A 24046-nucleotide genomic window follows, 5' to 3' on the forward strand; every position below is an offset into this window, starting at 1 on the left:
ACTGAATATACCAACAGAGGTAAGGAAGATAGGTTGAACTTAAAACCAAATCAATTGAACAATAGCTATGAATGAAGCCTACCTATGTCATTCTCCAATAGGTACTATTGAATGTTCTATTTGGAATCTTTAAAGTATGATGTTGAAAGTGTGTAAACAGCACTCAACTCAGCCTATGATGAGTTTATGGACATTCACATGCCAATATTAGTAAAAATAAACATTTACTGTGTACCTAACACGTACTCAACTCTTGGCTTCAATATAAGGAAATTAAGAGTTGCTGAAAGGACCATCTACCTTCTATATCATCATAATGATTCTGAAAGAGTTTACATCAATGACTCTTTTGTGATTTGTTTTTAAAAGAAACCTAACAAATTAAATACATATTATTGTCACTGTTGCAAGTGTTCTAAATAGATTATTTTACTTGATCCTTCATGTAATCTCATAAGACAGATACTCTTACTAACAACCATTTGCAGAAAAGTAATCTAAAGCAAAAAGTTAACTACTAACAGGTAAATGGCAGGGTCCTAATTTAATCTAAAAGGTCTCAATGCAGAACTCACCTTCTTATTTACTATTTATACCCCTCAAATAACAACAAAAAATAGTACTTTGTTTTTAATGTAGGAAGTAAGAAATTACATTTTTTGAAAAATATAGAAAATTATATAGCAAAAATTTAAAATGTTTATACTTCACAGATAATATCCCATTTGCAAATTCCTTTAAAATAGAAAAATAACAAAAAAGTGGCTCACAGCATTCATTGAAGTACATTCAGTAAATTCTCAATGGTTTTACAGTGCTTTAACCATACAGCTAGACAAATCCATGAGAACATAAATTCAATCTATGGGAATTATAAACTAGTCCAGTTGGCAGGGCGACAGAATTTCATCTACCTAAATCAGATGATAAAATTCAAAGAAAACATAAAAATAAGAACCAAATGAAAAGTCATTATGTGTCTTTGGAAACCAGGAGGAATACATCTGAGTACCTCAAAAAAGCAAAAGAAATGGAAAACACACAGCAGAAGCTGTGTTGTTGGCCATAATGGTAGTATTGTCTTCTGACACTAGAGGGAAGTCATATTATTGAGACTTTGACCTAGGGAAAAGGGTTTTGAGACCAATCCTATATCTATGTAATGGAGTGCCTGCTACAGTATCCTCATTAGTATGTGGGAAAGAATTAATCTCAGGATCTGTCCAAGGCTTCTGAAGTCAATAGATAACCTTAGAAACTAAAAAAATGGTTGCCTTGCTAGTGAAATGATTTTTAGTTCAATCAAAGGAGAAACCAAGTCAAGTTAAAAATAAAAAATAAACCAAAATGACCGGGAATACAAATTATGTTTCAATAATAACCCTGAATGTGAATGGCCTAAACTCATCAATTAAAAGTCATAGATTGACAGAGTGGATTAAAAAAGTAAAAAGATCCAACAATATGCTGTCTTCAAGAGACTCATCTCACAGGAAAAGACATCCATAGAATGAAGGTGAAAGTGTGGGAAAAAATGTACCACTCACATGGGCCACATAAACAGGGGTTTCCATCCTCAGATAAAGTGGACTTCAAACCAAAGCTAGTGAAAAGAGATAAAGGACATTTCATACTGCTTAAGGGATTCTACATCAAAAGATATAAAACAACCATAAATATCTATACTCCAAAAAACAAGGAAGCTAAGTATATCAAACAAACCCTTCTCAACTACAAGAACCAAACAGACCACAACACAATAACACTGGGTGACTTTAATACACCGCTATCGCCACTGGATAGATCTTCAAACAAAAACAAAACAAAGAAACTATAAAACTCAATAATACAATCAATAAGTTAGACTTAACAGACATATATAGAATATTCCATCTATCAATGAGCAAATACACTTTCTTCTCTTCTCAGCAGCACATGGATACTTCTCCAAAATAGACCAAATGTTATGCCACAAAGCGAGTGTTAGCAAATACAAAAAAAAAAACAGAGATACTACCCTGAATTCTATCTGACCATATACAGAATGAAATTATAAATCAATGATAAAGTAAAAAATAGAAGGTACTCCAACACCTGGAGACTAAACACTACACTATTGAATGACACCTGGATAACAGAAGACATCAGGGAGGAGATAAAAAAAAATCTCAGAGATAAATGAGAACTCTGATACAACTTACCAAAATCTCTGGTACTATGAAGGCAGTGCTAAGAGGAAAGTTCATCACATGGAGTTCATTCATTAAAAGAAGAAAAAGTCCACAAATAAATGACCTGACTTTCAAGACAAGCTCTAGAAAAAGAGTAGCAAACCAGCACCAAAAGTAATAGAAGACAGGAAATAATTAAAATCAGGGCAGAAATCAATGAAATTGAAACAAAAGAAACAATTCAAAAAAATGACAAAAAGCTGATTCTTTAAAAAAAAAATAAAACTGACAAACCCTTAGCAACACTAATGAAAAGAAGGAGAGAGAAAACTCAAATTACTAAAATTCTTGATGAAAAAGGAAATATCATCACAGACACTACTGAAATACAGAAGACAATTAGAAACTATTTTGAAAATTTATACTCCAGTAAAATAAAAAAACCTCGAAGATACCAACAAATTTAGAGGCATATGATCAACCAAACTTGAGTCAAGATGATATACACAATCTAAACAGATCAATCTCAAGCAAGGAAACAGAACACGCCATCAAAAACCTACCAACCAAGAAAAGCCCAGGACCAGACAGATTCACAGCTGAGTTCTACAAAACCTACAAAGAAGAATACCAATATTCTTCAAATTATTCAATGAAACAGAAAGGAGGGAACCCTTCCAAACTCATTCTATGAAACTAATATCATCCTAATACCAAAAACCAGGCAGAGACATATCAAGGAAAGAAAACTTTAGACCAATATTCCTGATGAACATTGATACAAAAATTCTCAACAAAATTCTGGCAAATCGCACACAAAAACATTTAAAAAATAGTGCATCATGATCAAGTGGATTCATTCCAGGAATGCAAGGTTATAATGTAATTCATCACATCAATAGACTTGAAGATAAGAATCATATGATTCAGCCTCCTTATATAAAAAAAAAATCATTTGGCATTTGGTATTTTGGGATTGGCTAATTTCACTTAGCATTAGAAACAGATGAACTCTAGAGAGGGCAGAAGGGTTGGAGGGGAGGAGAGGGGATATGGGGTTAGAAATGACGGTGGAATGTAATAGTCATTATTATCTAAAGTAAATGTATGAAGACATGAATTGGTGTGAATATACTTTGTATACAACCAGAGATATGAAAATTGTGCTCTATATGTGTAATAAAAATTGTAATGCATTCTGCATATATAAAAAAAGAATCATATGATTATATCAATTGATGCAGAGAAAGCATTTGACAAAATACAGTACTTTTTCATGTTCAAAACACTAGAAAAACTAGGGATGGTAGGAACATACTTTAATACTGTAAAATATATCATCATTCTAAATGGAGAAAAATTAAAAGCATCCCCTACAAACTGGAACAAGACAGTGATGCTCTTTTTTACCACTTCTATTCAACATCGTCCTTGAAACTCTAGCCAGAGCAACTAGACAGACGAAAGAAATTAAAGGGTTATGAATAGGAAAAGAAGAACTCAAAACTACCATTATTTGCTGATGACCTGATTCTATACATAAAGGATCCAAAAAACTCTACCACAAAACTTAATAAATGAATTAATAAATGAATTCAGCAAAGCAGAAGAATATAAATCAACACCCATAAATCAAATGCATTTTTATACATCAGTGATGAATCCTCTGAAAGACAAATTAGGAAACCTACACCATTCACAGTAGCCTCAAAAAAAAAAAAAATTAAATTAAATACTTGTTTTTCACCTCTTTTGTTGATTCCCAAGTATTTTGTTGATTCCCCTCTACAATGAAAACTATAGAAGACTAAAGAAAGAAATTGAAGAAGACCTTGGAAGATGGACAGCTCTCCCATGCTCTTGGATAGGCAAAATTAATATTGTCAAAATGGCCATACTACCTAAAACACTATACTGATTCAATGTGATTCCAATTAAAATCCCAATGTCATTCCTTATAGAAATAGAAAAAGAAAACATGAAATTCATTTGGAAAAATAAGAGACCCAGAATAGCCAAAGCAATTCTTAGCAAGAAGAGTGGAGCAGGAGGCATCACAATACCAGACCTTAAACTGTGCTACAAAGCTATAGTAACAAAAACTGCATGGTATTGGCACAAAAATGGCATGGTATTGGCACAAAAATAGACATGTAGAACAATGGTACAGAATAGATGATACAGAGACAAACCCACATAAATACAATTATTTCACACTAGATAAGGTGTTAAAAACATACATTGGAGAAAAGATAGCCTCTTCAACAAATGGTGCCAGGAGAACTGGAAATCCATATGCAGTAAAATGAAACTAAACCCCTATCTCTTACTATGGACAAATCTCAACTCAGAGTGGATCAAGGACCTAGGAATTAGTCCAGAGACCCTGCACCTAATAGAGGAAAAGGAAGGCCCAAATCTTCATCACATCAGATTAGACCCTGACTTCCTTAACAAGATTTCTATTGTGCAAGAAAGCTGGGAATGGAACTACCATTTGATCCAGTTATCCCACTCCTTGGTCTATACCCAAAAAACTTAAAATCATCATATTATAGTAAGTAACATAGCCACATCAATGTTTATAGTAGCTCAATTCACATTCCTAATTTTAATAATTATACTGTATTTATGGAAGATATTAAATTTGAGGAGTCTGGGTGAACATATATGGTATGTGAGAATTCTTTGTATTATATACTCCATTCTTCTGTAAGTTTAGAATAATTTCAATAAGGAAATTTTTTTTAAAATTCTAAAAAGAAAAAAGAATTTTGTTGGTAATGGGATTGAACCCAGCGGCACTTTACCACTGAGCATGTCTTCAGCCCTTTTTATTTTTTATTTTGAGAAAGGGTCTTGCTAAGTTGCTTAGGGCCTTGTTGAGTTGCTGAAGCTGGACTTGAACTTGCCATCCTCCTGCCTCAGCCTCCTGAACTGCTGGGATTATAGATATGTGCCACTGCACCCAGCTAAAAAGAAAAAAAAATTATATTAAGCTCAAAGGTCACTTTCCTACTACTTCCTTATAAACAACCATTCTACACTAGGAAATGACCAGTTTACCTTAAAGCAAAGGAAAACAGTATCATAGGCTTAATTTTTCTCTCCTAAACCGATATTATGGAAGAGAAAATAAATTGTAAATGCTTCCCAGCTCCAAAATTCTGACTGTAAGTATCTAAGTTCCAAAATATACCCTTTATCGCTTTGAAATCAGGAATAATGTGTCCATTATATTCTATGCTCTATGCCAGCTGCTTATATTCATTAGCTCTAATTCTTTAAAAAAAAAAAAAGATGGCAAGGTAGATATAAATATTTCATCAGCACTAATTTTTACAAAGTGCTGTCAAGATAAGGATGTATATCATCACTTACTAAAAAGAAAACTAGGAAAAGAAGAAGCTAAGTAATTTTCCCAATTGTTAGATTGTAGACCTAAGGCTGAAGCTCATACTATCATCTGACTCTACCTTGACACCAACTTGACACCATGATGCTGCCCAAGGCGACTGCTGAGATAGCAACAAAACATGTAGGTATCATCAAATTTTATACCAGGATTAATCATGAAAAAGTGGTAATAAAAAAATTGGAAGCAATTATTTTATTTCTAATTACTGGAAACTGAACTTCTCAACTATGAAAATAAGAGGAAAAGATTAATACTAGGCAAGTTTAATAGTCTCCAAATTGTTTGTAGAAATATTTTCCTGGTTTCCCACATATACATGAGAAACAAATATTATTCAAAATATTCTAGAAACAAGAATACGGTTAGTAGACAAAATCATTCTAAAATGATCCTGGGCATTCACAATTCACTCTAGAGTGCCTAGAAAAGAAGTCTGCTGGGCCAGATCTCCCTCTTTTTCCATCAGTAGGAACTGCACAAGAACTCGATTTCCCATAGAACCAGAAGTTTGTTTCACCTCCACAGAGGAGCCACAACTTCCCACAATCTCCAAGGACCGGGTAGGTTTTCCCAATTTTTAAAACCAGGTGGCAACTAATCCTAGATATCCCAGGCTTAAACAGCATATCTGTCACTCCACTATGGATGATCCTTTCAAGCCTATTCTGATAATAAAAGGACAATGATGGGCTGGGGGTGGTTCCACAGATATACCACTCTATGGTCAGTAGGTCCATAGCACCTGCCTTAGCATTAATTCGCTATGGGATAATGGGAAAATCAAGGGATCTTTTCTCATTTAAATATTGTTGGCTTACAAGTTTCCCCAATTCAGCCCATTTCTTATCATATAAATGTGCTACCATGTAAAATTCATCCCATGCTATCACACAACAAATAGGATAGCATGGCAAGGTAGATATAAATATTTCTTTCACAAAAATTTCTAAAAATGAGAAAGTTAGAAAATAAAAGGAATCCTTTATCTAATTGGATAGTAATAAAATAGTTTAAATGCCTTTCTTAAAAATATATGCTTTAATGAAAACGTTAACTGAAAAACCAGACTATCATATATCATACATCAATGATCTAGTCACAATCATCTGTACAATATCTTTTTTTTAAATTAATGCTCACCCTACTTTATGGGTTGATATTATTACCTCCACTTTGCAGGCAAGGAAAATTAGATAGGGTCAAAGAGGTTAAATAACTTACCAAAAGTTATATACCTAGTATATGACAGAACCCGGATGGATTTAACTACTACAAGATACAAAATTGCTTTAATTTGCTGATCTTTCTAACAACCTTAAAAGATCTATAGGCAGCATGTTTGAAACAAGCATACTTCAGACAGAGTTGAACAATTTTAGGCCTATGAAGATGAAATAACTTGGTCTATATTATACTAAATTAGCATAGCAGCCATAAATAAAACAATTTTACAAAAGTTAGACTAACAGTAATATAATAATAACAAATACTATACAGAGTGCTTTGATTTAAAAACATATTCTAACACTGTAGTCAAAACATCTTTCCAAACATAAAGAAAAGTTTAGTTGTTAATTTTTTCACTACAAATGAACAAGTCTGATGCTGTGATAATTGTTACTCATAATACAGAAAACTAGTAGGAATTCAGAACGAGCCAGTGAACGTTTTATGCTTCAACATTATCAGTATGGCATAAGAAACTAATTGGAGACAATATGACCACTTATAAATAACTCAAACAACCTAACATTAATATTTAATGAACTTTTATTCTAGGTCTGTAAATATTTTAACACTTCCAACGAAGACATGCTACAACAGAAAGGACTCCTCAAAAAGCTAGGTATCAATTCTGAAATTTGCTTACATGGTAATCAATATCACAACAAAATGGTATAGATCAAGAATAAAAAAGGAGTTTTCTTTTTCTTTTCCAATTTATGAAGAACTGGAGGATAAAGCAAACAGAAGCTGATTATTCATTTGGGTTCTATGATATTAAAAATTCCACATAGAATTTACTTATAATGCCTTCTCCTAGATACAAGATATACAGTAAAATCTCAGACAACATATGCATACTTTAGGAACACTAACTCTTTGCATAAAAATTTTTGCCTCCAATTATCATTTGAATGGTATCATTTCAAACACCTAAAATATAATAATTATAAACATGTTTAGTAGTTATACATTGATACTTTCTAGATCTGTTCTTAAAATATGTAAGACAAAGAGATTTGGATCTAAATTCTTGGTTTATAAATTTTTCACTTTTACTTTTTACATGAAAGTTGCCTTTCTCAAAAACCAGAACATGAACAAATCAAGAAAATCAGTTTTAAATAAGCTCTAAAAGCTGTCTGATGAAAGAGAAGCAAACATAATAAGTTTTTCACTTGCATCTTTGTTCATTCAATGTTTTTAGAGTGACTGAATCATGCATGCTCAGCACTCCCTCATAAGTATTTAATCACTTTAAGTAATCAAGGTGAAAGACAAAAACTACAGAACTTCCAATATGTTCTTTGTAGTGACAGACTTGGTAATTGTAAGGTAGACTATAGACTTATTTCCAATCGACTCCCATAGAAACACTCTACAAGGTCTTTTGAAAATAGCTTTAGTTGACTTTTGTAATGGGAAAAATGACACAATTCTCCTGAAATTCTGTTTTAACTTATTTAATATCAAAACAAATTATTGGAGTGAGGGGAGTAGCTAGCTCAATGGTAGAGCATATGCTTAGCATGTGTGAGGCGCTGAGCTCAATTCCCAACCCAAAAACAAAGAAAAAAGATATTGTCAATGTTTGAACATTAATGGCTAAAAAATTCTGTAAAACACAAAAGATAGTTTTCACTTTCCACATCACAGAATGTACTTCAGATACACGTAGGAAATATGTAGGATATTTGTTCTTTGACAATTCCCCTCCTGATTTCCCTCTAAGATATACCAACTATTCTGTCTTAATAATTAAGTTGAGATACAGCATCAAAAAATAATCAGAGGTAATTACTTACTCTCAGGACACAAGACAAAAAAAATTTTTTTTATTTACTTCTAGGAAAATTCACATGTATTTTAACTGTTCTTAACTACAATTTCTCTTCAACAGAACAGACTGAATTTGAAATGAAATACTTTCTCCTCTTTTACCTCTTAACACTTCTAGTGGTTAGCTCAGATAAGTAAAAGACAATATGTGTAATGTAGTGTTTATCTACCATGTATATCAGTCAGAGACAACTGAGTTATAAAAAGCAGAATTCCATATTAAAAAATCTTGTTCTGTAGAAATACAAAGATACCTTAAAATAAAATGTATATAATCAATTAACTATTCCATATGTGAAATAAATAAAGAAATGCAATAATGAATGAAGTTAGAAGGCAATGGCAGTACATAGTCCTGATCAACATTAAACTAATCCATATGTAAGCCAAATGTGGATTCCATTTGTTTATAAAAAAAGAAAAAAAGGGGGCTGGGCGTGGCTCAGCAGTAGTGCGCTCACCTAAGCACGTGTGAGGCCCTGAGTTCGATCCTCAGCACCACATAAAAATAAATAAATAAAGATATTGTGACCAACTAAAAAATAAATATTTTAAAAAAGAAAAGAAAATTCTAGAAAACCAAAACAAAACAGTATTTTTTAAGTAGTGGAATAAAATGAACATACGTTCAAGGATCTTGGGGCTTATTTAATATCACAAGTTCAAAAATTTTTTTGAATTTTCTTACAGCTTTACATATTAAGAAAAATGTATATTCTACCTCATTATATTTGTGCGCATGCACACACACACATTTATCTTAAAAGTGTAATTTTCTCACCCCATCACCTCCGAATTAAAAAAAAAAAAACATACCCTTGGAATATTTCCCACAATTATTTTGTTTCACGTAACTCTGATACCTATCCCTTCCTCAAAACCTGGAATTAAAGATTTGAGAGTAATCTGGTAATATTAATAGGTCCAATTATCATTTAACTACTTTTTCTTCTTTGCTTTATTGACAATTTTTAATATCTAAAGCTTTAACTACTTCTGATATTTCTAAGCTTGGTTTCTTAGAATTTATTATGTTTTCTGCTTCTGCATGGGTTAATTTCTCATTTATTCTATAACATTAGAGATCAAACCGTGTCTCCTTACCTGATTTCAAAAATGTAAAACTTATTTGACAAAGAAAACTTCCTTTTGACATGCAGTTTTCTCCAACTTACAATTACCATCACACCTTTACATTTTTGTACTATTCAGAAAGAAAACATAAATTCTGTGTGTTCCTTCATAATAATCTTAATTCAGTACAATTATTTCTAGCAACTACATATTTTGGAAGTTAATTTTTAACTTTTTAATAGAAGGTATTATAAAGAGGAAATACAAAAATCCTAAGTGTATACAGAACTTACTGGTTTTCATAAATTAAACATAACAACTTAGCTCAGATTTTTTTAAATGGTGTTCGTAACTATTATATTTATTTAGTAACTTCTGCACCATTTAGTACCTATTATATTTTAAGTTCTAGCTAACTCCTTTAACCTTTGATATTTTACATAGAATGCTAAATATGAGGCTTTAACTGTACTCACTCATTCACTAGCTCACTTACTCTTTCAGCAATAATTGTTTGAGTACCCACTATATGTATGAAGCCACTCTATACACTGGGAATAAATAGGTAAAAAAAATAAATGAAAATCCTAGCCATCACAGAGCTTATATTCTAATAAGGGTAAATGATAACAAAAACAACAAAGTAGGTCAACTATATACTATATTGGTGATAGGTGCTAAGGAAAAGAATAATAAAAACAGGCAAAGGGTTAGGAAATGTAGAACTTTTAGGAAGAATGGCCAGAGAATACCATATTGAGAAGGTTATATCTGGGTCAAAATCAGAAAGAATGATGGAGCTAGCAATGGGAGTATCAAATACAAAAACATTCTAGGTGCAAAGATCAGCAAGTACAAAAGGCTCTGAGATAGGGGCATGTCTAGTATATGTGAGAAACAGCAAGGAGACTAAGCAAAGTGGAAAGAAATGTTGGATGATGAAGGAATTAGATGATGAAGTAAGATAAGTAACAGGGGACAGGAGTCAGATCATTCATGGCAGCATGGTTAAGGAATCTGGCTTTTACTCTGAGTGAAAAATGAAGTCATGGAAGAATTTTGGATGAAAGAGCATAAGGCGTGCATTTTAATAATGTCACTCTGGTTGTTGCACAGAGAAAAGACCAAAGAGAAAACAGACAAAACAGTGAAAGCAGGGAGACCAATCAGAAAACTACTAGTATAATCCAGGCAAGAATTATGATGGCTTGGACCAAGGTGGTGGCAGTGCAGAAGGAAGTAATCAGTCAGATCCTGTGTATCCAATAGGATTTGTGGAAGAAACAGATGTGGGAGGGATCAGAAAATCAAAGTCAAGGAAAAGCCAAGATTTGGCTGGTTCAACTGGAAGAGTGAAGTTACTATTAAATGATAAGGGAAAAGTGCAGGAGGTACAGATTTTTGATGGACTACTACAGTTTGGAATATGTTAAGTTTGAGGTCTTTATAAGATACTCAAAGGAGCTGCCCAATAGGTAGTAGAAGAAAGGTCTAGGCTGAAGACTTAAATGTTGATGTCATCAATACATAGCATTTGGGGAAAATCACCTAGCAAATGAATAGAGCCAAAAAAGTGAAGACATTCAAGGATGGAACCTTAGGTCTAAACATTATCAAAGTTTAGATTAGGTAAGCAGGTTGTCCTAGAAACCAAGTAAAGCAAGTATTTCATCAAATAAAGATGAGAACACTTGGATTCAGCAACAGTAAGGTTAGATGTCTGACTGGAGGGCTTAAGAGAGAACAAGAGAAGAAAAATCTGAGATAGTATATCCTTTTTAAAAAGTGTTTTATTCTCAAGGGAGGGAACAAAATGAGGCAATGGCTGGAGAGTGAACTAGGGGAAAGATTCTTTTTTTTTTTTTTAATGAAAGAACATCTTGTAGGTTGGTAGGAATGATTTAAAAGACAGGAAAAAATAAAGATATAAAAGAAAAAAAGGAGGATTGCCAGAATGATGACAAGGTAAAAACTACTATATGAGTGCCTGAATTGGCCTTAGCAGGGAGCATGGTGAATTGCTTTCTCACAGAAGACAAAGAAAAATACATAGACATGGATATAGATAGCTAGGTAGATAGTGGAAGCCTGCAGAAATTCTCTTCTGATTGAGTCAATTTTATTTTTGATCTAAGCAGCAAGGTGGAAACAGTGCTGCAGGTTTGAGCAGAAAGCGGGATACATCAGAAGTCATCTAGAAGTATGAGAGTAAATAAAATCTGATTACTGTGTAGCATTAAGGACTCATGAGATTAGGGATCATGAACTAAAAGTGAGACCAGGTGTGCAACAAAATGAAATTATATCCCTATCTCTCACCATGCACAAAACTCAAAGTGGATCAAGGACCTATGAATTAGTTCAGAGACACTGAATTTAACAGAAGAAAAAGTAGGCCCAAATTTTCATCATGTTGGATTAGGCCCCAACTTCCTTAATAAGACTCCTGTAGCACAAGAATTAAAATCAAGAATCAATAAATGGGATGGATTCAAATTAAAAAGCTTCTTCTCAGCGAAACAAACAATCAGTGAGGTGAATAGAGAGCCTACATTTTGGGAGAGAATTTTTACCACATGTACATCAGATAGAGCATTAATCTCTAGGGTATATAAAGAACTCAAAAATCTTAACACCAAAAAACCAAATAACCCAATCAATAAATGGGCCAACGAACTGAACAGACACTCTCAGAAGATGATATACAATCAACAAATATATGCAAAAATGTTCAACATCTCTAGCAATTAGAGAAATGCAAATCAAAACTACTCCAAGATTTCATCTCACTCCAGTCAAAACGGCAGCTATTAAGAATACAAACAACAATAAGTATTGGCGAGGATGTGGGGGGAAAGGCACACTCATACATTGCTGGTGGGTTTGCAAATTGGTGTAGCCAATATGGAAAGCAGTATAGAGATTCCTTGGAAAACTGGGAATGGAACCACCATTTGACCCAGCTATCCCACTGCTCAGTCTATACCCAAAGGACTTAAAAACAGCATATTACCAGGACATAGTCACATCAATCTTTACAGAAAGAGATAATATTTTCCTGCCAAACAAAGCAGCACAATTCACTATAGCTAAATTGTGGAACCAACTTAGATGCCCTTCAGTAGATTAATGGATAAAGAAAATGTGATATATATGTATATGTATATATGTATGTATGTATATATACACACACACACACACACACACACACACACACACACACACAATGGAATATTATTCAGCATTAACAGAGAATAAAATCATGGCATTTGCAGGTAAATGGATGGAGTTGGAGACTATAATACTAAGTGAAGTTAGCCAATCCCAAAAAAACAAATGCTGAATGTTTTCTCTGATATAAGGATGCTGATTCGCGCGGCGGCACAGAACTTCCAATCACTCCTGCAAGGTAGGCGGGCCTGCAACCCACCGGAAGAAGAGGAGCACCGGCCTGCTGAGAGGCAGAGCCACCCCCCACCCCCCGCGCCTGCCAGGTAGGCGGAACTGTGACCACCAACAGAAAAGGCCCAGTGACCCGCGGCGGGACAGAGCTTCCAATCACTCCTGCAAGGTAGGCGGGCCTGCGACCCACCGGCAGAAGAGGAGCAGCAGCCTGCTGAGAGGCAGAGCCGCCCCCTCCCCCTGCGCCGGCAAGGTAGAGGGAACTGTGACCACCCACAGAGCAGGCCCAGCGGCCTGCTGAGGGGCAGAGCCACCCCCCTCCCCCCGTGCCTGCCAGGTAGGCGGAACTGTGACCACCGACAGAAAAGGCCCAGTGGCCCGCGGAGGGGCAGAGCTTCCAATCACTCCTGCAAGGTAGGCGGGCCTGCGACCCACCGGCAGAAGAGGAGCAACGGCCTGCTGAGAGGCAGAGCCGCCCCCTACCCCCACGCCTGCAAGGTAGACGGAACTGTGACCACCATCAGAACAGGCCAGACCTGCAACCGACAGACAGAACAGGCCCAGTGGCCTGAGGAAGGGTAGAACCGCCCCGCCCCCCGCGCCTGCAAGGTAGGCGGACCTGCGACCCAATGGCAGAACAGCCCCAGAGGCCTACAGAGGGGCAGTGCTGCTGCCTGCGCCTGCAAAGTACGCAGAACTGCGACCACCGATAGAACAAGCCTAGCGGCCTGCAGAGAAACAGAGCCGCCGCCCGCGCCTGCAAGGTAGGCGGACCTGCTACCGACCGGCAGAGCAGGCCCAGTGGCCTGCCGGCGTGGTAGGCACATTGCCCCAATTGGAGGAGGGGCAGAGCTGCTGCCCGCGCCTGCGAGGGAGACTTTGCAACTATACAAGACCAATATAAATATATAGGGGGAAAATTCAATAGCACAACAGTTTCACCAAGTAGAAAGGAACGCGAACAGTATGAAGAGACAAGGAAAGAAAGGACCACAAGCAATGCAGGTCAACTCAACGTTAGAAGAGGTAATAGCTGCAGCAGATGGAATGTCAGATAAAGAATTCAGGATATACATGCTTCAGATGATCTGGAGTCTCAAGGAACACATCAGACAGCAAAATCAGACAATGAAAGATCACTTCAACAATGAATTACATAAACAAATCCAAGAAGCAAAAGATCAACTATACAGGGAGATAGAGGTTATAAAAAACAAACAAACAGAAATCCTAGAAATGCAGGAAGCAATAAACCAACTTAAAAACTCAATGGAGAATACTACCAGCAGAGTAGAACACTTAGAAGATAGAACATCAGACAATGAAGACAAAGTATTTCAACTGGAAAAGAACATAGACAGCTCAGCAAGACTGTTAAGAAACCATGAGCAGAACATCCAAGAAATATGGGATAACATCAAGAGACCAAATTTAAGAGTCATTGGGATACAGTAAGGGACAGAGTTTCAAACCAAAGGAATGAGCAATCTATTCAATGAAATAATACGAGAAAACTTCCCAGACTTGAAGAATGAGACAGAGTCCCAAATCCTAGAAGCCTACAGGACGCCAAATGTGCAAAATCATAAGAGATCCACACCTAGACACATTATAATGAAGATGCCCAACATACAGAATAAGGAGAGAATTTTAAAAGCTACAAGAGAAAGGAAGCAGATCACATTTAGGGGTAAGCCAATCAGGATAACAGCTGATCTTTCAACACAGACTCTGAAAGCTAGAAGATCCTGGAATAACATATTTCAAACACTGAAAGAAAATGGGTTCCAACCAAGAATTGTGTTTCCAGCGAAATTAAGCTTCAGGATGGAAGATGAAATTAAAACCTTCCACGATAAACAAAAGTTAAAAGAATTTGCAGCTAGAAAACCGTCTCTTCTAAACATCCTTGGCAAAACATTACAGGAAGAGGAAATGGAAAATAACAATGAAAACCAACAGTGGGAGGTAGGACAGTAAAGGGGGGAAAAATAATCAAAGAGGAAAACAAACCATGTTTAGTAACAGAAATAAACAAATATGGCTGGAAGAACAACCCATATCTCAATAATAACCCTAAATGTGAATGGCTTAAACTCACCAATCAAGAGACACAGGCTAGTAGAATGGATCACAAAACAAGACCCAACAATATGCTGCCTACAGGAGACGCAGTTGATAGGAAAAGACATACATAGGCTGAAGGTGAAAGGTTGGGAAAAATCATATCACTCATATGGACTTCGGAAACAAGCAGGAGTGTCCATACTCATATCAAATAAAATAGATTTCAAGCCAAAGTTAATCAAAAGGGATAAAGAGGGACACTACATACTGCTTAAGGGAACCATACACCAACAAGACATAACAATCATAAATATATATGCCCCAAACAATGGTGCAGCTATGTTCATCAAACAAACTCTTCTCAAGTTCAAGAGTCTAATAGACCACCATACAATAATCATGGGAGACTTCAACACACCTCTCTCGCCACTGGACAGAGCTTCCAAACAAAAGTTGAATAAGGAAACTATAGAACTCAATAACACAATAAATAACCTAGACTTAATTGACATATATAGAATATACCACCCAACATAAAGCAGTTACACTTTTTTCTCAGCAGCACATGGAACCTTCTCAAAAATAGATCATATATTATGTCACAGGGAAACTCTTAGACAATACAAAGGAGTAGAGATAATACCATGCATCCTATCTGATCATAATGGAATGGAACTGAAAATCAACGATAAAAGAAGGAAGGAAAAAGAATACATCAATTGGAGAATGAACAATAGGTTACTGAATGATCAATGGGTTATAGAAGACATCAAGGAGGAAATTAAAAAATTCTTAGAGATTAATGAAAACACTGACACAACATATCGGAATCTATGGGACACATTGAAAGCAGTTCTAAGAGGAAAATTCATTGCTTGGAGTTCATTCCTTAAAAAAAGAAAAAACCAACAAGTAAATGATCTCATACTTCATCTCAAAATCCTAGAAAAAGAAGAGCAAAACAACAGCAAAAGAAGTAGAAGGCAAGAAATAATTAAAATCAGAGCTGAAATTAATGAAATCGAAACAAAAGAAACAATTGAAAAAATTGACAAAACTAAAAGTTGGTTCTTTGAAAAAATAAACAAAATCGACAGACCCTTAGCCATGCTAGCGAAGAGAAGAAGAGAGAGAACTCAAATTACTAGCATACGGGATGAAAAAGGCAATATCACAACAGACACTTCAGATATACAGAAGATAATCAAAAATTATTTTGAATCCTTATACTCCAATAAATTAGAAGATAGTGAAGGCATCGATAAATTTCTTAAGTCATATGATCTGCCCAGATTGAGTCAGGAGGATATAGACAACCTAAACAGACCAATATCAATTGAGGAAATAGAAGAAACCATCAAAAGACTACCAACTAAGAAAAGCCCAGGACCGGATGGGTATACAGCAGAGTTTTACAAAACCTTTAAAGAGGAACTAATACCAATACTTTTCAAGCTACTTCAGGAAATAGAAAAAGAGGGAGAACTTCCAAATTCATTCTACGAAGCCAACATCACCCTGATACCTAAACCAGACAAAGACACTTCAAAGAAAGAAAACTACAGACCAATATCTCTAATGAACCTAGATGCAAAAATCCTCAATAAAATTCTGGCAAATCGGATACAAAAACATATCAAAAAAATTGTGCACCATGATCAAGTAGGACTCATCCCTGGGATGCAAGGCTGGTTCAATATACGGAAATCAATAAATGTTATTCACCACATCAATAGACTTAAAAATAAGAACCATATGATCATCTCGATAGATGCGGAAAAAGCATTCGACAAAGTACAGCATCCCTTTATGTTCAAAACTCTAGAAAAACTAGGGATAACAGGAACATACCTCAATATTGTAAAAGCAATCTATGCTAAGCCTCAGGCTAGCATCATTCTGAATGGAGAAAAACTGAAGGCATTCCCTCTAAAATCTGGAACAAGACAGGGATGCCCACTCTCTCCACTTCTGTTCAACATAGTTCTCGAAACACTGGCCAGAGCAATTAGACAGACGAAAGAAATTAAAGGCATCAAAATAGGAAAAGAAGAACTTAAATTATCACTATTTGCAGATGATATGATTCTATACCTAGCAGACCCAAAAGGCTCTACAAAGAAACTATTAGAGCTAATAAATGAATTCAGCAAAGTGGCAGGATATAAAATCAACACGCATAAATCAAAGGCATTCCTGTATATCAGCGACAAATCCTCTGAAATGGAAATGAGGACAACCACTCCATTCACAATATCTTCAAAAAAAATAAAATACTTAGGAATCAACCTAACAAAAGAGGTGAAAGACTTATACAATGAAAACTACAGAACCCTAAAGAGAGAAATAGAAGAAGATCTTAGAAGATGGAAAAATATACCCTGTTCATGGATAGGCAGAACTAACATCATCAAAATAGCGATATTACCAAAAGTTCTCTATAGGTTTAATGCAATGCCAATCAAAATCCCAACGGCATTTCTTGTAGAAATAGAGAAAGCAATCATGAAATTCATATGGAAAAATAAACGACCCAGAATAGCAAAAACAACTCTAAGCAGGAAGTGTGAATCAGGCGGTATAGCGATACCAGACTTCAAACTATACTACAGAGCAATAGTAACAAAAACAGCATGGTACTGGTACCAAAACAGGCAGTTGGACCAATGGTACAGAATAGAGGACACAGAAACCAATCCACAAAACTACAACTATCTTATATTTGATAAAGGGGCTAAAAGCATGCAATGGAGGAAGGATAGCATCTTCAACAAATGGTGCTGGGAAAACTGGAAATCCATATGCAACAAAACGAAACTGAATCCCTTTCTCTCGCCACGCACAAAAGTTAATTCAAAATGGATCAAGGAGCTTGATATCAAATCAGAGACACGCCGTCTGATAGAAGAAAAAGTTGGCTACGATCTACATACTGTGGGGTCGGGCTCCAAATTCCTCAATAGGACACCCATAGCACAAAAGTTAATAACTAGAATCAACAAATGGGACTTACTCAAACTAAAAAGTTTTTTCTCAGCAAAAGAAACAATAAGAGAGGTAAATAGAGAGCCTACATCCTGGGAACAAATCTTTACTCCTCACACTTCAGATAGAGCCCTAATATCCAGAGTATACAAAGAACTCAAAAAATTAGACAATAAGAGAACAAACAACCCAATCAACAAATGGGCCAAGGACCTGAACAGACACTTCTCAGAGGAGGACATACAATCAATCGACAAGTACATGAAAAAATGCTCACCATCTCTAGCTGTCAGAGAAATGCAAATCAAAACCACCCTAAGATACCATCTCACTCCAGTAAGATTGGCAGCCATTATGAAGTCAAACAACAACAAGTGCTGGCGAGGATGTGGGGAAAAGGGTACACTTGTACATTGCTGGTGGGACTGCAGATTGGTGCAGCCAATTTGGAAAGCAGTATGGAGATTTCTTGGAAAGCTGGGAATGGAGCCACCATTTGACCCAGCTATTCCCCTTCTCGGTCTATTCCCTAAAGACCTAAAAAGAGCATGCTACAGGGACACTGCTACATCGATGTTCATAGCAGCACAATTCACCATAGCAAGACTGTGGAACCAACCTAGATGCCCTTCAATAGATGAATGGATAAAAAAAATGTGGCATTTATACACAATGGAGTATTACTCTGCATTAAAAAATGACAAAATCATAGAATTTACAGGGAAATGGATGGCATTAGAGCAGATTATGCTAAGTGAAGCTAGCCAATCCCTAAAAAACAAATGCTGAATGTCTTCTTTGATATAAGGAGAGTAACTAAGAACACAGTAGGGTCGAAGAGCATGAGAAGAAGATTAACATTAAACAGGGATGAGAGGTGGGAGGGAAAGGGAGAGAGAAGGGAAATTGCATGGAAATGGAAGGAGACCCTCAGAGTTATACAAAAGTACATACAAGAGGAAGTGAGGGGAAAGGGAAAAATAATACAAGGGGGACAAATGAATGTCAGTAGAGGGGGCAGAGAGAGAAGAGGGGAGGGGAGGGGGGATAGTAGAGGATAGGAAAGGCAGCAGAACACAAAAGACACTAGTATGGCAATATGTAAATCAATGGATGTGTAACTGATGTAATTCTGCAATCTGTATATGGGGTAAAAATGGGAGCTCATAACCCACTTGAATCAAAGTGTGAAATATGATATATCAAGAACTATGTAATGTTTTGAACAGCCAACAATAAAAAATTAAAAAAAAAAAAAAAGTTTGATATGACCACTGGACATGTAGGGGAAACTGTCCTGTAGTTTATGTAGGGGCCTTCACTATCTGATACCATTATAGTTTTCTTTCCCAGATCAACACCATCCCCCTGTATGCAACACATGTAATAACTCTGCTGACTTTATTACACCACAAACATCCTATACCTCCATGCAATTATGCCCACTATGTCTTCCATGTGGAGTATCTTCTCCCACTTATCTACTTGACAAATCCCTTCTAGGTTTTCAAAATACTGTACAAATGTTATTTCCTCCAACTCAAATGTCATTTCCTCCTCCGTGACAACTTATGTGTTTATTTGGTAACATTAGTTAATCTCTATTTTCTCCTTTTCCTTTGGTTTTGAATTCATTTGAATAATTATTTGATTAATTTCTGTATGTAAATAACATATGAGCAGACCCCTGTTATTTGTTCACTGTTTAATCTGCAGCACTTAGAATAGTATCAGTAGAGCAATATATGTCTATACCAATATGTCCTTGTAAGAATATTTGAATAAATGAACTTCTACTACAAAAAAAAAATAAATAAAAAATAAGGATGCTGATTCATAATGGGGTTGGCGGGGAGCATGGGAGGAATAGACAAACTCTAGACACAGCAAAGGGGAGGGAGGGGTGGGGGGGCATGAGGGTAGGAAAGATGGTGGAATGAGATGGACATCATTACCCTAAATACATGTATGAAGACATGAAAGATGTGACTCTATTTTGTGTATAACCAGAGATATAAAAAATCATGCACTATATATGTAATAAGAATTATAATGCATTCTGCTGTCATATATAACAGATTATAATAAAAAAATAAAGGAAAAAAGTGAAACCAGGAAGTATGGTTGTTTCTTTTCCTCTAGATATTTTCACATGTTATGAATGCAGGAAAGGAGCAAAGAGTACAGAGCTAAGATTATAATGACAGACTGGAATTTAATCTGAGGAAGGAAAGGTAGGATGGCAGGATCACAGAGTAAAAAATTTTTCTAATTCAATTTTTAAAATGAAGGGACCTGATAGGCCCAAAGGCTTGTTGAAGGAACTAAAGATAAGAGGTGTTGACAAAAGAAAAAAAACTGAAATTGAGATTATGGAATGACTGAAGTCCAGATAAAAATAAGGTATAGAAATTATTAGTAAGATGATTTAGAAGGCAAAATTCTTTGGAGGAAGAGTACTGGGTTTCAAGAAGACACCAGGCTATGGGAAAAATTATACACAGAAACATTGAAATCACCAAGAATTATAAACAGTCTTGGAGTTCATTTTCAGTGAACAGAAAATAAAATCTGTTAGGAAACAATTCTCTGTGTATTTCATGTTTCTGCAGATACTGTGAGTGGAAACACTCTATCTTTGTTCTGGATTATCTTTTACAGCATGCTATATAACAAACACCTTTAGAAAACTGAGAGCATCCTCCTCCAGAGAAAAACACGAAGAAAGAGACAATATTTTCCTGCCAAACAAAGGCAGACATGTTCTGTGCTCCTTATCAAAATTCCAGATCCCTAAGCTTGCGGTTTCTTGTATGTAATTCAATATACTGTATACACGTCTCTCCTGGCCCTCTTCACGGCACTCCTCAAACTGAGGAACCAGTGAAAGCAAATGTTGTTATTTTAACTGATTTTTTTTTTTTTTTTTTTTTTTTTTTACATCATGCTTTTGCCATTAGTAATAAAGTCTTTTATCTCTGGCCCAGAAGTTTCCTATCTTATGCCAACATCCATGAAACTATGAAGGTTAACTTGTCAGCTTGCAAACAAAGTAAAATCTCAGACCTTTGACAGTTTGTTAACAGAATCTCCAAGAAATGGGAGATAGAAAGAGATAACTGCAACCAAATGCAGAAAAGGGATAATATATGATAAAATCTGGAGATATTTTAGAAGAGAGAATGTTCTGGAAAAAGCAAAGAGCATACCTCCAGGCTCAGTAATATAAAAAAAAGCAAGAGAAAACAGCTACTATTGAGAGGGTTGAAGGTAGTTTCATAAGAAAAGGAAGACTTAACTTAGAAAAAAAGTGAAGTAATATAAATAGAGATTAACAATAAAAGTTGTAGGGACGTTAGAAAAGATTTTTCAGGAGACGGGAAGTAGGTTTTAGAGTCAGATTTGGATACATGTGGTGAGAGATCCATGAGTTTTTGGCTCCTCGTGGTAATTCACATGAACAGGAAAAAAGCATAATGAAATCAGTTGAGATTAGTTTTAATCAGATTAAATTAGTCTGCTTATTTCTATAGTCTCTATTCTTTCATCCACCCAAAAGCTTATGAAACACTTTTTTTTTTCTAATCGTACAAAACATCATTCCAGGGGGAAAAAAAAATCTTTTCAGTGCTATGAATTTAATCCAGGGTCTCAGCATGCTAGGCAAGCATTCTACCAATGAGTTACACTCCAGTTCTTAGAAAATTTTATACATAAAAGTTTCAAAAAACATCAAACTGTTACTTAAAACATTAAGAAGCAGTTGTTAACTTACTTGAATTAGATCTAAAATGCCGAGTTCACTTTCTGAAGAATCCACACAGAAGACAAAATATAGGGTCGCATAATGTCTATAAATCAGTTTGTTGTCAGATCCTCCAATTAATCTAAATGACAAAACAAAACAATTGAAATGTTAAGGGGAACAAAATTCAAATCATTTGCATTAGCTCAAACAAAGTAACAATATGTTTAAAACCTCTTATAAAATGAAACATTCAAATGAACTTATTTCAGAAACTAAGTAAATTAAGATGACTATTTTCCTCAGAAATGTCAAGTGAAAGAAGCCAGTGTTTAATTTTAGTTCATACATTCAGTGAACTATTCACTGATTACTAGGTGCTAGGCACCGAAAGTACATAAAGATCAACAAACAAATAAGATTACCAGATGGTAGATGACCGTACATATAAAATCAAAATAGGACAATGCCATATTGAAGGGTTTACTACTTCAGACTAAAGATTAAGAAAGAGTGACATTTACGCTGAAATCTACTGACTAGCAGCCAGCCATGAAAAAACTTAGGGATGAGCATTCAAGCTAAGGTAACAACTAATAAAAAGGCCACTTCATCAAAAACAAAGAATGTATATTTCTGAGAAGAGAAAAGAAGGCCAGTGGGCAAGAAAGGATTAGTGAACAGTGAGGTAAAAGAAGGAGGTAGAAATTAGATCACAGGACATTTTTAAGTGCTTACTAGATTTAACTCCATAGGTCACAGTAAATTACACAGCTTAAGACTGATTATCAACTAGGAAAAAAAAAAAAAGAATGACATTTCTTAAGTTTTAGATTTACAACCAAGATCTTCTCCAAAAATACATTGTTTTGAAATACAAAAGTCAGAAAACTGAGCTAATACATAAATTTTTTCATCAAATACTTTCATGATATTGACTAGAATTTCAGCATTTTAAAATAATAACTCAGGAATCAGTCAAGATATTTTTCTAAATATAGTTTAGTTATATCATAGTTAAGTTTACAATAAAAAACTCACCTCCTCAAAAACCTCTTAACACTAACAAATTAAAAAAAAAAATAAAGGCAAAATGTAATCAAAGCTAACTGAAAATTTAAATAGAATACAGGAAAACAGCATGTGTTCAGTAACATTAAACTTATGAGTTTTGTAGAAATTACTTCCCTAAGTACATGTTTCCTGTGTCCTCTAATAGCAAAGGTGAAATGACCTCTGAAAATAGTTAAGAATTCCTTCTATGCTAGACAAGATACTTAGAAGTCTACTTTAAAAATTCTGAGATTATATTTATGATTATAGCCACAACTGTTCCCTGAAAGGAACAAAAAGAACACAAACAGCAGGCTTCATTTCTTTTAGAATAAGTAGTGTAGTGATTTTCTAAAATTTTTCTTTTGCTTTGCTTTGAAAGAGGTCCAAGTTTCTGAAGACTCATAGTTGCTAAATGGCCATGAATCTTATTAAAAGAAACCAAAATTAATAATATAGTAAGTACATATTTTGCTTTTAAAACCATAATTTCATCTTTATAGTACAATACTGATAGGAATGCTCTGTGAATGCAAATAAAACACAAAATTTTAGAAATATTTGTAGTCCAAGTTGCCTCATTTTAGGAGATAAACTGAAGTCCAAGAATATGAGCAAGCTGATTGAGGAAATTAGCTTGTCAGTCATGAAACTAGGACTAAGCTAGATGTGTACAGTTTTGTCTCGGTTATAGTATCTGCTTTCTACTCCTATGAGATGAGAAATTAAGAGGCTGAGATGAGAGCAAATTATAATAATAGCAAAAACTACAAAATCCTACAAAAGTTTATGAGAATAACTACAAATAAAATTTAAATATGGAAGCAGGTACATTTTATCTCCATCATTAAATCAGAAATTTCAAGTTAGCAGTAAAACTTAACAAATTGTAAGTATGCATTATATATTTAGGTGTGGCATGATATAAACTTTTAAGAAATGCAGGCAAACTTTCTACATGATAAAAGTAACTTTTGGTCAGATAAGAATGAATTCCATTACCCCAACTACTTTTTCACAGTATGAATCATATATACTAAGATAAAAGTCTAGGTTTTGCCTAATCAA

General features: G+C 35.1%; 1 protein-coding gene across 5 annotated transcripts in view; it reads right to left on the bottom strand.

Moving 5' to 3' along the window:
- Ap3s1 (adaptor related protein complex 3 subunit sigma 1) overlaps window positions 1-24046 on the bottom strand; it is an 89321-nt gene that overhangs the window by 37370 nt on the left and 27905 nt on the right. For all 5 annotated transcript variants that reach the window (XM_046465816.2, XM_058585979.1, XM_046465815.2 and 2 more), the window contains exon 3: window positions 21956-22067. In XM_046465816.2, the coding sequence (XP_046321772.1) occupies window positions 21956-22067 (112 nt within the window). The remainder of the gene's footprint in view (window positions 1-21955; window positions 22068-24046) is intronic.

This window comes from Marmota monax, unplaced genomic scaffold, assembly GCF_021218885.2.
Source record: "Marmota monax isolate L192 unplaced genomic scaffold, Marmota_monax_Labrador192_F-V1.1 WCK01_AAM20220418_F8-fsc00097, whole genome shotgun sequence".
NCBI lineage: Eukaryota > Metazoa > Chordata > Mammalia > Rodentia > Sciuridae > Marmota > Marmota monax.